Consider the following 13,137-nt stretch of genomic DNA (forward strand, 5'->3'; position numbering starts at 1 on the left):
TGTTCCTTTAGATTTGCCTTCAACCAGTGGCGGCCCGTCCATTGGGGCACAGGGGCGCCGCCCCCCCTATCCATGAGTTAGGCCCCCTAATCTACATGCAGGGTGCCGGACGCATGGATTCCAATAGGGTTTTTTTTTTTTTAAGCACGTGATTAGAGCCAGAGGCTTTAATAGGCTTAAAAAAAAAGGGTGGACTGGGGGCGCACAGCACTGCGCCCTGGGCCCACCCAGTTGTGTGACAATAGCGAATGAATACTCGCTATTGTCACATGGATTCTCCTCCCGGCCAATCAGGAAGCGGGTCCTGAGACCCATTTCCTGATTGGCCGAAAGGAGAAGCCATGCTATTGGCCAAGGAGGAGGGAGGAGACGTAGGGGAAGCCCGACCCACGGAGGAGACTGAGGGGGAAGCCGCCACCGGTGCCTGCCCTCCACATGTCAGGGTGAGTAAGCCGGCGACCGGGGGGAGGGGGGGGTAAGGTGTGCGGGCTGGTGTGGTCTGGGGGGGGTATGGTGTGCGGGCTGGTGTGGTCTGTCTGCTGCCCCCCCACCGGCCCATGGAGCACCAGCCGCCTCTGCCTTCAACTATGTAGTGCAAGGCCTGCCTGATTGCAAACAAACTGAAAGTGTTTAGGTTTGATTTCATATTATATGGTTTTGGTAAATCTAAAGGAAAATTGAACATGCAAAATTGTATAATGTATGGCCACCCTAAGGTTGCATGTGCATCCCAACTGCTGCCTAGACTTGGAAAAAGACTGTCTCAAAGACTGTCAAAAGACACTCAAAGACTGTCATAAAATAAAGCCGCTTTCAGAACAACATTACCTTTGCCAACTAACGGTTTTCCCCTTCTCATCAGCTGGAAAAAGTGTCTGAGCTTTAGGCTGACCAGCCTCTATAGCAGGGATCATCAAACTACAGCCCTCCAGCTGTTGCAGGACTACACATCCCATGAGGCATTGTAAAAGTCTGACATTCACAGACATGACTAGGCATGATGGGAATTGTAGTTCCTGAACAACTGGAGGGCCATAGTTTGAAGACCCCTGCTCTATAGGAACTTACTACAGCCAGACCCCATTTCTGAGGGTGATTTATTACAGCTGAATAACAGCACCAACAGCTATTTCTGAAAGTTACAGCCTGTCAGAAAGTGTAGCCATGGAAAGTGTCACCACATACAGCTGCCACCGGCCGGAAGGACTGCGTCATGAGTTTTCCTCAAGCTGCAGCTTTTACATAACAGAAATGCATGTTTTTATCTTCAAAAATGTAAGTGCACTAGGGTTTGTTTTCAAATAAACTCTCACCATTACATACTACACTATGAGTTTCTATGTTATATATGCCCCCCTATATTGTGAGCGGAGTAGAGGAGCCAAGGGTGTCTGAGGCTGTTCCAATCAATGTGGATTCGTTTGGGGTTGATCCCTAAGCCCTCATTCACACTGAAAACAACTTTGAAATTGTGCAACTTCATCTGAAATCGTACGATTTCAGAGCTGCGACTTGAAAGACATCTGTGCGGCTTCATGCACAGATGTCTATTGACGTCGCACCCAAAATTGGCAAAAGTAGTGCAGGAACTACTTTTGCAAATCGGTGCGGCGACACAAAGACGGCGTTGCACCATTTGAAATGGTGCCATTTCCAGAAATAGGCTGCGATTTGTCATGCAATTTGACATTCAAATCACATGACAAATCGTTTCAATGAGAACGAGGGCCTAAAGCCTTTTCTGGCTTTTCATTCATTTGAAAGCCAACAAATTTTGGTAAGTAGCCACTTTTTACCTTCACTTTTACTGGACATTTGGGGAGCCTGTTCTCTCTTAGAGTCATTCTGGGAAGCATCACCTTCTATTTTGTGGGCACATGTGTGTTTTGTGTTCACAATTGTGGGCTTTTCATCCATATGTTAACTCTTACAAGCACATCATCACTTTTGTATGGGTTGTTTTGAGGACTTTTTTTTTTTATCACCATCTGTAACCACTTATTCTTTGTATTATTTTGCATTTGTTTTTCACTTAAATATGATAAGTGCTGCACTTTGTATTCTATTGATTAGGTTGGTATCTGTTGACCTGTGCCAGTAGCTGTCTCTAAACTTTTTATACAATCATTTTTTTTGTCTAGTGTGGATTTCCACTGGGTTATATTAAAGTGTATATTGGGAGATCCTGTGCACAGCTTTGTACTGTGAATAATTATGTTATCCCAAGAGTGTGGGGAGGAGAAAAGGCTTGAAACACAGCATTAGGAGAAATAGATGATAGTTGTGTATTAATGTTGCCTAAGTTGTGGGCACAGGTTGGTATTTAGGGAAGAAGTGGTGGGTCATTGCCTAGTGCTGCTAGTATTAGAAATATTGGAGACTAGTGGTAGTTGAGCAAGAGCACACGGGCCAAGAAAATTTCATACAATGCAGCACAATAAGCAAACAGTATTATGGGTTTCTACTTATGCTGCAGAAAATATGTTGGATTTTTACTGGCGCAAGATATAGGCTGGGGATAAAAGGAGTATAAATTGCAGCAGTCTTGACAATATTGTTTAGATAATATTACTGTACCAAAAAAAGTTTGAAGTGTTACTAAAACCCAGAACACTGCATTCACTATATCTGGTCTCCCACAGTAAACAGAACATGAAAATGCAATAGTTTTAGTAAGTATAAACTGCTAAATACCTTTTCTCATCAGCAGTTAGAGCAGTCTTGTGACTTCTATTAGTGTCTTGGTAAAGCTTGTAGGAGGAGTTTTCATTCTCCTCTGAATATCCTATGAGCCTGCAGGACTCCTGACCCTCTGTCTGGACAGTGCTAATTGGCCCTCTGCTAATCACATGCAATCTCCAAAAAAAAAAAAATCTATAACAATACACACTAAACTGAGCATGTGCAGAATGCCCCTAAGGCTCTGTTCTATCAGGAGATGGTTTGGGGACTGTGGAACAAAGAGAGGATCAGAGAAGACAGGGTCAAACATCCTTTTTGCACAATGCAGAGGATTATCCCCTTAGGTTCCACAGTGAGTATAATAAGCATGCTTTACTGCATATACAGAATGATTTTACTGTTGTGGGTTTAGTAAAACTTTAAATGCAAAAGAGGCTATGATTTTTAATTATATTGGCCGTGAAACAAACACTCACTCAGAAGTCTTCATCTGAATAAACTGTCTGCAAATGGAGTAGACTGCCATGTTATTCAAAGGTTATGTGTTAACATATCACTATAATACTGGAGGAAGGTATTTGGAATAACAGATTGCTTGTTTCATTAAGGGCAGGTTCACATGTGTGTTGGTGGTTGTCGCAGCAGGTTTTCACCTGTTCCTGCAGCCGCAACCACCCACACAGAAAAACGCGCTGCCGATCAGGAGATACATGGGGGTACCGTTATTCCTAATGGTACCCCAACGCACTGGAAAAACGCAGCGCTGTTTCCCTGCACTGGAAAACACACTGCACTTGCAGTTTCCATGCGGGGCATGTTTTCAGAAGAGGTGCAGGGACCTTTTCCCTGCATTTTCTGGAGGCAAAGCAGCCAATTTAAATGAATTTGTTGTTGTGCCCATGCAAAACGTGGCTTGCAGAGTTACAAAAGTGTGAACCAGGCCTAAAGACACATATGGACATGAAAACAACAGAACTATCTCAAATACTACTGCTATCTGAAATTCTAAACTTGACGATAGACACAGAAGTCAGCCACCACAGTGTAAGCTTGCAGCTATACCTTAGAATTTATCACATCTGCTTCTTGCTTTTCTTGGTTTTCTTGGTTCCCAGCTGCATCTGTCCCCAGAATTTCTGTCGCTGGTAGTGAGGACTCTGTAGTTATGTCAGCAGTACTTTCTGAAGTCTCGCAGGGCTTGCTTGCCTTTATCAGCTCTTCTGTGGCAGGACATGACTATAATACAGAGTTAGAGATCTCTATAATTAGTATTCAATAGTTTTTTATTGATTTTAAATAACACATTGCAGTAGTACAACATAAAATAGAAAATGTAGAAAACATAGGCAAAAGAAAGGGGGTAGCCTGCGAAAAGGCACTCTGTACCCGGACAATACATAACAAAACATCCAGTATTAGCAACTAAGCAGTCAGTGATAAAAAAATAAACAGCAAAATACATTAAATCTCAACAGTTGTGGTCCCCTCAATAGGAGATACATCAAGAGTCCAGAGGACTCACCAAGCTCCAATAAGATATCAGCCAGCAGAGGGCTCCCCCCCCCCCCAGACACCCCCAATAAGCACAAACTGTGTCCACGAAAGGGTGAAGCCCCCCCCAGCCTCCCAGCGCAGAAGAGGAAACCAACAAGCTACCACCAACGGTCAAATAATATAAAGCATCCCAGGCCCATAGCAGGAAACCCAAACCAGAGTTCCGGAGCCTGAGCCAAGAATGCCCATCCAGCAGCCAGACCCCCAAAAGAGTTAATAAACGGAAAAGCAGAAGACCAACAAAGAAAAATGAAAAAAAAAAAAGAACAGCCCACATCGCAATGGGCAGAGAGAGGAAAAAAAAACATGCGAGAAATTGGGAAAACAGAAGAGAGAAGGAAAGAACCAGAAAAGAAAGGAGGCCAGGAGAAAAGCAGATAGAAGACAAAGGCAAACAGTCACCCGTCCCATGTCCCCCCGCACCAGACCCCAATCCACCCAGCCGCAACTACGGAGCCTGCAAATACTCTACCCAGGGGCTCCACACTCGGTCAAATCTATGCTGCCTATCCAAACGGATACTGGCCAACTTCTTGTTATGCATAATCCACGACATTTTGGTTTTCACATGCACTATATTCAGTGCGGGCGTTTTCCACAGTAATTTTTGCTGCCAGAAGAATAAAGAATATAAGGGAACGGGTATTTCTGGGGATCTCAACCGACAAGTCCGAGAACAACACCATCTTGGCATTTCTATCGATCCTCTGGCCCGTCACCGAGTGGATCAGGTTAATCACCCGAATCCAAAATCGCCGAACCTTCGGACAACTCCACCACACATGGTGCATATCCCCGTGCTGCCCACATTGTCGAAAACACAGGGGGGAGGCACCTGGAAATAATTTGGCCAACCTCGTTGGCACCAAGTACCACCAAGATAGCACCTTATAGTTTTCCTCCACCAGAGTAGTGTTGAGTATCCCCCTGTGCACCATAGTCGACCACCGGTCCCAGTCCTCCTCGTCAATAGTTTCCCCCAGGTCAGTCTCCCAAGCTAGCTAATAGGAAGGCCTAGCAGTCGTATCGGCAAATAACCGGTACAGTTCCGAGATTCCTCCTCCCGTCCCAGGCCGCCCCATGCACCTGTTCTCGTACAGAGTTCTAGTCGTAATGTCGGTATGGTCGTCCTTAAGGGTTCTAAGAAAATGGGTAATCTGGAGGAGGCGATAGGACTCTCCAGGGGGCATCTTCAGTGTCTCTCTGAAATAAGTAGGAGGTCGAACCCCTTTGTGATCTATTCAATAAAGTCCCTTATCTATCCACCATTGAAATTGAGAGGCCTGAAGCCCCGGGGGAAAGTGGGGATTATGAAAGATGGGAGCCACCGGCACATGGGGGGACCGAAGAGGGTATAGCCGACATGCCACGTCCCAAAGCTTCAAGGAATGGGACAGAGCAGGGCACAGCACAGCCCTCCTTTCCCTGGCAGGCAACCACAGCAGAAGATCCCGAGGCACAGGCTTACAGGCCTGCTCCTTCAGCTCCACCCAATGTGGCCTATTAACGGTGATGAAAATCTGGTATAGCTGTGTCAACTGGGCCGCCCGGTAGTAACGCATGAAGTGGGGAACTCCCAATCCCCCCTTCCATTTAGATCTGTACATAGTGGAGCGGGCCAGCCTGCTTCCCCCTTTATGCCAAATAAATTTATAGACAAGGGCCTGAAGCTGTTGCAAAAACGACATTGGCAATGGGATCGGGAGAGTCCTAAAAAGATATAGGACCTTTGGAAGGATCGTCATTTTAACGGCAACTATCCTGCCCATCCAGGAGAGGTCGTGTGTCTGCCAGTGTTTCAGGTCTTGAGACAGAGCGTCAAATAGGGGCGTATAATTCGCCCTGAACAATGAGGTGACGTCGGGAGTCAGCCGAATCCCCCAAGTATGGAAGCGCCCGCGGACACCACTGAAAGGGAAAAGAAGCCTGCAATGCTTCCACCGTCGCAGCCTCCAGGTTAATATTCAAAGCTTCCGGCTTGAGTTGATTGACCTTGAGGCCAGATACCCCCTCAAATCGCGATAACAGCTCAAACAGGTTGGGCAAGGTGGTGATGGGATCCGTGACAAACAGCAATAAGTCATCGGCAAACAATCCACACTTATGAGATCGACCAGAACTTTCCACCCCGAGATCTCTATAATTAAAGCAAGCCCCAAGAGGACCCAGTCACCAACCTAAAATTACAGGTAAAAGCACAGAACAATCAGGTGTTTTATAGGCTTACTTGCAGCTTTCCAAGAATTATTTCTTATTCACTTGCACCATGCCTATGAATGTGCTAGAAAATTTGACTACTCCGGGAGGGCCAATATCCTAGCACAGCCCCTTCCTCCTTGTATGTTATAGTCTTCTATTCCCCTACAAGGGGGTAAGTAGGCTCTGTGCTAACCTATCTCCTCTGCCCTCCCCTTTCTGCCTTATGTAACCTTATATGTAGCTGCAAGAGGAGGAGCAAAGAAGAATACTATAGAACAGGGTCTCCAAACTTTCTAAACAAATGGCCAGCTTCCTTTCCTTCAGACTTTAGGGGGGCTGGACTGTTGTGGCCAGCAGGAGTAGAAAATGCCCCGGCATCAGTGGAAATGAACAATGCCCCATCGTTGGTGTCATTAGGAGCAATTATACCCCATCGTTGGTGTCAGAGTGAAGAGCTGCGCCCCATCGTTGGTGTCAATGAGAGGAACTGCGCCCCATTGTTGGTGTCAGTGAGAGGAACTGCGCCCCATCGTTGGTGTCAGTGAGAGGAACTGCGCCCCATCGTTGGTGTCAGTGAGAGGAACTGCGCCACATCGTTGGTGTCAGTGAGAGGAACTGCGTCCCATTGTTGGTGTCAGTGAGAGGAACTGCGCCCCATCGTTGGTGTCAGTGAGAGGAACTGCGCCCCATCGTTGGTGTCAGTGAGAGGAACTGCGCCCCATAGTTGGTGTCACTGATAAGAACAGCGCCCCATAATTGGTGTCATTGGGAGGTAATGTGCCCCATAGTTTGTTTCTGTGACAGGAACTGTTCCCCATAGTTGGTGTCATTGGGAAGAATTGTGCCACATATTTGGTGTCTGTGAGAGGAACTGTGCCCCATAGTTGGTATCTGTGAGAGGAATTGTGCCCCATAGTTGGTGTCAGTGAAAGGAACCGTGGCCCATTGTTGGTGCCAGTGAATTAAATAGTGCCCCAAGGGCCGGATAGAAGCAAGCAAAGGGCCATTGGTGTCAGTGAAAGGAACTGTGGCCCATTGTTGGTGCCAGTGAATTAAACAGTGCCCCAAGGGTCGGATAAAAGTAAGCAAAGGGCCACATGCGGCCCCAAGGCCGCAGTTTGGAGACCACTGCTATAGAATGTCACTTGAGTGGCAGTTTTGAAATTTTCGGTTGCTGCTGACATTACACCCAAAATGGTGGTACCCAGCAGCAGTTTTAAGGCTTTTGGATGTCTACAAAAAGTACTCTTTTACAGGTAAATAACATACGCACATACTTAACTATAATCTAATGGAATATTGTTGTTGAAAAGAATGACCCGATGACAGGGCCCCATTAACCTTTATCTGCTGTTATTTCATGTCAGATTTTTCCATACATAGCTTGATTGAAAGCTATTAATAAAATATGAATTCCCTTAAATATTTGTTTTGGTGTATAAATGTCAATGTAACACAGCCCTAGTTCATTTTCAGAAAAAATATCACCTCTTTATAGTAACACAATACCACTACCAGGCAGGTACAAGTGCCCAAATTGAAATTTTAGGTCCTGTATGTTAGGACGCCACATCCCACCATAACCACCATAACTACGTAGGTCTAAACAAAGAGGGTACTTGCACAAGGTACAGATGTTTAAACATCAGTATTCCTGGTCAAGATTTCCTGTGTTTATTTTGTAAGCATTTGCACGCGAGTAGAATAAATTCTAGCCACTGGAAAGGAATTTTTCCCTCTTCAAATTAACATTATATGCGCGGATTTGTGTATATACCAGAAGCTCAAGTTTCTGTATTTTTTTTATACTCATCTATACGCAGCGCATGTTTACATGTCTGTATGTATGGGCACATTAAAAACAATAGGTTGCATTTAGATCAGTTTAAAAAAAAAAAAAAATGCCTGAATGACTAAAAACTTGTATTTAATAGGTGGCAGTGTGCAAAAGGCCTTTTGCAATGGGAACTTCTCGTGGTTTAAACTTCCCTGTGCTGTACTGTCAATAAACAGGATGCAGTAGGCGGGTGGGAAGTGAAACATAGGTTCTGGATTGCATAGTAGTTGCCCACTGCAATGAATATAATGAAAAAAAAAAAGTAATGGCTATATTAAGTACTCAAAACTAGTATTTCAAAACAGTATAATGCATTTTCGTTAAGCTGAATTTTTTTTCTATCTTAGTAAACCCTAGAAACGAGGTCACTGGTTATTTAATACCCCATACTGCTGTGACCTACATACACTTTCAGGACAGCGGCAGTCTATACTGTATTTAGTAGTTTAATTAATAAAAAAAAAAAATACTACTGGCAACGGGTGTTAGGCATTGCAATGTGAAGAGTCATTTATACCGTATACCAGTTACAAAGTGTGGATTGTTCTTTTCACAAAGTATACATGAAATTATGTAAGCCACTACTGCTGTAAAAAGTAGTATACATTTCATTTTCTTTCAAAGCTGAATAAATAAGCAACTGTCCAGGACAGACAGTTAACAGATATGCTGCTTGATACAGCCAGAGATTTTCACAGTTTTGATTTCACAATTTATACAAAAAAAAAAAATCTTCCTGTAATAGGAAATTAAAGGATTTAAAAATATATATATATACATATCACTACTTTTTTTTTTTTTATATTTCAGTGATCAGCATTTTTTCCTTGGCTATGGTAATATATTGTGAGAATGCTGTATATGTGTTATATATATATACTGTCATTAAAGAACACAGTGATTGTTTCCTGTGATCACATGGGATCACATCAATGGAGATCAAATGTCACTGCACACAGTGTCAGCAAAACTTTTAGACAAATTATTTTAGCAACACACATAGCATTTACTGAAAGCAAAATTCTAGGTAAATCGTTAAAATATATGTAGCCCTCTTGTCCTAAACAGGGGCTGCTATGTCAGTTTAGTTTTTGGCTGAGCTGTAGTTAGCTCAGAATAATTGTATTGTTTTTCAACTGGTTTTTCCCTAAGCTTAACCACTTGCCGACTGGGCCATAGCCGAATGACGGCTACAGCGCGGTCAGCTTATTCTGGGAGGGCGTACTATGACATCCTCCCAGAATCATGCTTCCCGCGCGCACACGGAATTGTCCGTGCTTGGACCCGGGGCTTCACTCACCGTGGTAAAGGGCCAATAACAGATGCCCATTACCATGTGATCTCTCCGTCCAATTACTTGTCAACAAACCGGCGCATGTCTGGTTCAGTTCTCTCCTCGCATGCTGTTCACAGCGATTGGTACAGTGTACAAGGAGAGGAGAGAGACTGCAGCTGCACTCATCCCCTGCCTCCTTCATGCCTCAACATCGCTCATCTGTGCCACATCCATACCACATCGATGCCTCATCTGTGCCCACCCATACCACCTCAGTGCTCACCAGTGGCTCATCCATGCCACATCAGTGCTCATCAATGCCACATCAGTGCTCATCCATGCCACATCCGTGCCACATCCATGCCACGTCAGTGCTCATCCATGCCATGTCAGTGCTCATCTGTGCCTCATCCATGCCATGTCAGTGCTCATCCATGCCACGTCAGTGTTCACCCGTGCCACATCCATGCCATGTCAGTGCTCATACATGCCACATCAGTGCTCCTCCGTGCCACATCCATGCCACGTCAGTGCTCTTCTGTGCCACATCCATGCCACGTCAGTGCTCATCCGTGCCACATCCATGCCACGTCAGTGCTCATCCCTGCCTCACCCATGCCACGTCAGTGCTCATCCCTGCCTCACCTATGCCACGTCAGTGCTCATCCGTGCCACATCCATGCCACGTCAGTGCTCATCTGTGCCACATTCATGCCACGTCAGTGTTCATCCGTGCCACATCCATGCCACGTCAGTGCTCATCCGTGCCTCACCCATGCCATGTCAGTGCTCATGTGTGCCACATCAGTGCTCATCCGTGCCACATCCATGCCATGTCAGTGCTTATCCATACCACATCAGTGCTCATCCATATCACATCAGTGCTCATCCATGTCACATCCATGCCATGTCAGTGCTTATCCGTGCCACATCAGTGCTCATCCATGCCACATCAGTGCTCATCTGTGCCTCACCCATGCCACGCCAGTGCTCATCTGTGCCACATCAGTGCTCACCTGTGCCACATCCATGCCATGTCAGTGCTCATCCGTGCCACATCAGTGCTCATCCATGCCACATCAGTGCTGATCCGTGCCAGATCCATGCCACATCAGTGTTCATCCGTGCCACCTCCATCCAACATCAGTGCTCATCCGTGTCACTACAGTGCTTATCAGTGCCCTACAGTGCCTCACAAAATTGTAATGGGAAGTTATGAAATGACAGTGCTCCCTGAATGTTGGGCCTCTGTATGTGGCCAGGCTGTGGAAAAGTGTCACACGTGATATTGCCATACCCAGGAGGAGTAGCAGAATGCATTGTTGGGTGTCATTTTTGCTATGTACATGCTATGTGTTAGACACATGGTATAAATGGACAACTTTGTGTAAAAAAAAAATGTATTTTCAATTTTCTTTCCACATTTTCCAAAAAAAAAGTGGAAATAAATGACATGTTCAAAAGATGCATTATGCCTCCTAGATTATGTGTTGGGGTGTTTACTTTCCAAAATGGGGTCATTTTGTGGGGGTTTCCATTGTCCTGGTGCTCCAGGGCCTTCAAAAGTTTGATAGGTTGTTAGGAAATTATATGTGTAATTTTTGCTCCTAGAACACCTAGAGGTGCTACTTGGATGTTGGACCTCTGTATGTGGTCAGGCTGTGGAAAAGTCCCACAAATGTGGTATTGCCATACTCAGGAGGAGTAGCAGAATGTATTTTGGGGTGTAGTTGCAAGTATGCCTATACAGCGTTTGGGAAATAACTTGGTAATATGACCATTTTGTGAAAAAAGAAAAAAAAAAAATTACAACTCCAAAAAACTTACCATGCCTTTTACTAAATACCTTGGACTGTCTGCTTTCCAAAAAGGGGTCATTTGTACTTTACTGGCTTGTTAGGGTCTCAAGAAATGAGATAGGCCCTCAGTACATCAGGTGTGATCAATTTTCAATGATTGGCACCATAGCTTGAAGACCCTATAACCTTCACAAAGACCAAATAATATATACTTACTTGGGTTATTTTTACCAAAGATATGTAGCAATTTTGGCCAAAATTTATAAGGAAAAATGACTAAATTTGCAAAATTTTAAAACTGGTCTTTTTTCATTTATAGTGCAAAAAATAAGAAAACCCAATGATGATTAAATACCACCAAAAGAAAGCTCTGTTTGTGTGAAAAAAGGGCAAAAATTTCATATGGGTACAGTGTTGCATGACTGAGTAATTGTCATTCAAAATGTGAGAGCACTGAAAGCTGAAAATTGGTCGTGTTAGGAAGGGGGTTTAAGTGGCCAGTGGGTAAGTGGTTAAATTGGCTTGTGAATTGTCATTGTCGCCGGTAGATGTCTCTGGTATACCTAACATAAAAATGATAAAAACGCTTCGGCCCCAACCCATGAGAACACTGTGGGGGAGGTAATGAAAGGAGTAATAGCACTGATTTGTCCTGTGAGAACGGGGTACCTCCACAACAGGTAAGCTGAACAGGAAAAATCAAACTGAGGGGGATGGAGTCACCCTGAAAAAGTAGTTGTATGCGGAGAACTGACGACGGTATCTAATACAAAAAATATCTTTATTGAAAAACCTACTAATCAGTGACAAAAGGTGAAAATAAAACCAATAACATCCTCCTCAGTAAAAACAGGCAGACAACGTTGTCACACTACACACAGTGCCTATGGGCCCAATACACACACATTTCAAACCAACTGACAGACTGAATGGCTCATATGTTATCAGGGCAGTCTAATCCGGAAAACAAGGGGTCTGTGATTCCGACCTAGGACAATTCACCCTAATGTAATCATGCAGAGCTGAAGAAGTCACGTAATTGTTACGTAATACGTAGGGTTTTTTTACAGAGGGTGCCGGAAGTGACGTTATACCACTGGGAGTAGGAAGCCAGAGAGTGATTGCCAGACGTTTTAATTTTTAATGTGATTGTTTGCTTAATTTTAATAAATAATTTCATTGTACTACACTATGAGCCTTGTCTAACCCTTGTATCCTCTGCATATAAAATCGTAACAAGTGACCTGTGATGCCTCCGAGGACAGCAGTCGGAGTGAGGACATCTAGTGGAAGAAAAGTTTATGGCCAGTTCCAGGATACATTGATATCATACATTCTATACAAGTGATATTAAGGTGAGAGGCAAGAGAGCACAGTGGTGCCAGTTTTGTACACTGGTGAAGGGACTTCTTTTTGATCATCCACCCTGATTGATGAACTGATGTATCATTTGAAGTTTTGCACTTCTGCACGTCGCACTTTATATATATGAAGAGATCATATTATCACTTATGAAGACTTTTCACGTGTTTTTATCTTCATTAATTTTTCACAGTAATTCCAGTTTTTGCATTATGGCATGGTACACTTTATGATAGATTCTACACTGTTTGCACTTTATTTTGAAGATATATTATGGTTCAATGAATTGTATACTGTATGTATTTAAGTATTTTGATGTATCGTTTAACATTAAGTTTTGAAACAAATACTGATTATACTCACCATTTAATATCACAAGATTAAAATTTGTAATTTGAGGGTAGCACAACACTATATTTTTTCGGAAA

General features: G+C 44.0%; 1 protein-coding gene across 1 annotated transcript in view; it reads right to left on the reverse strand.

The window, feature by feature from the left end:
- The window catches only part of LOC309561058 (uncharacterized protein), a 97,588-nt gene that overhangs the window by 39,467 nt on the left and 44,984 nt on the right, over nt 1-13,137 (reverse strand). Inside the window, exon 4 of the mRNA XM_082264781.1 lies at nt 3,745-3,918. Coding sequence (XP_082120907.1) covers nt 3,745-3,918 — 174 coding nt within the window. The remainder of the gene's footprint in view (nt 1-3,744; nt 3,919-13,137) is intronic.

The sequence above is a fragment of the Pelophylax lessonae genome (genome assembly GCF_965119305.1).
Source record: "Pelophylax lessonae genome assembly, chromosome: 1".
Classification (NCBI taxonomy): domain Eukaryota; kingdom Metazoa; phylum Chordata; class Amphibia; order Anura; family Ranidae; genus Pelophylax; species Pelophylax lessonae.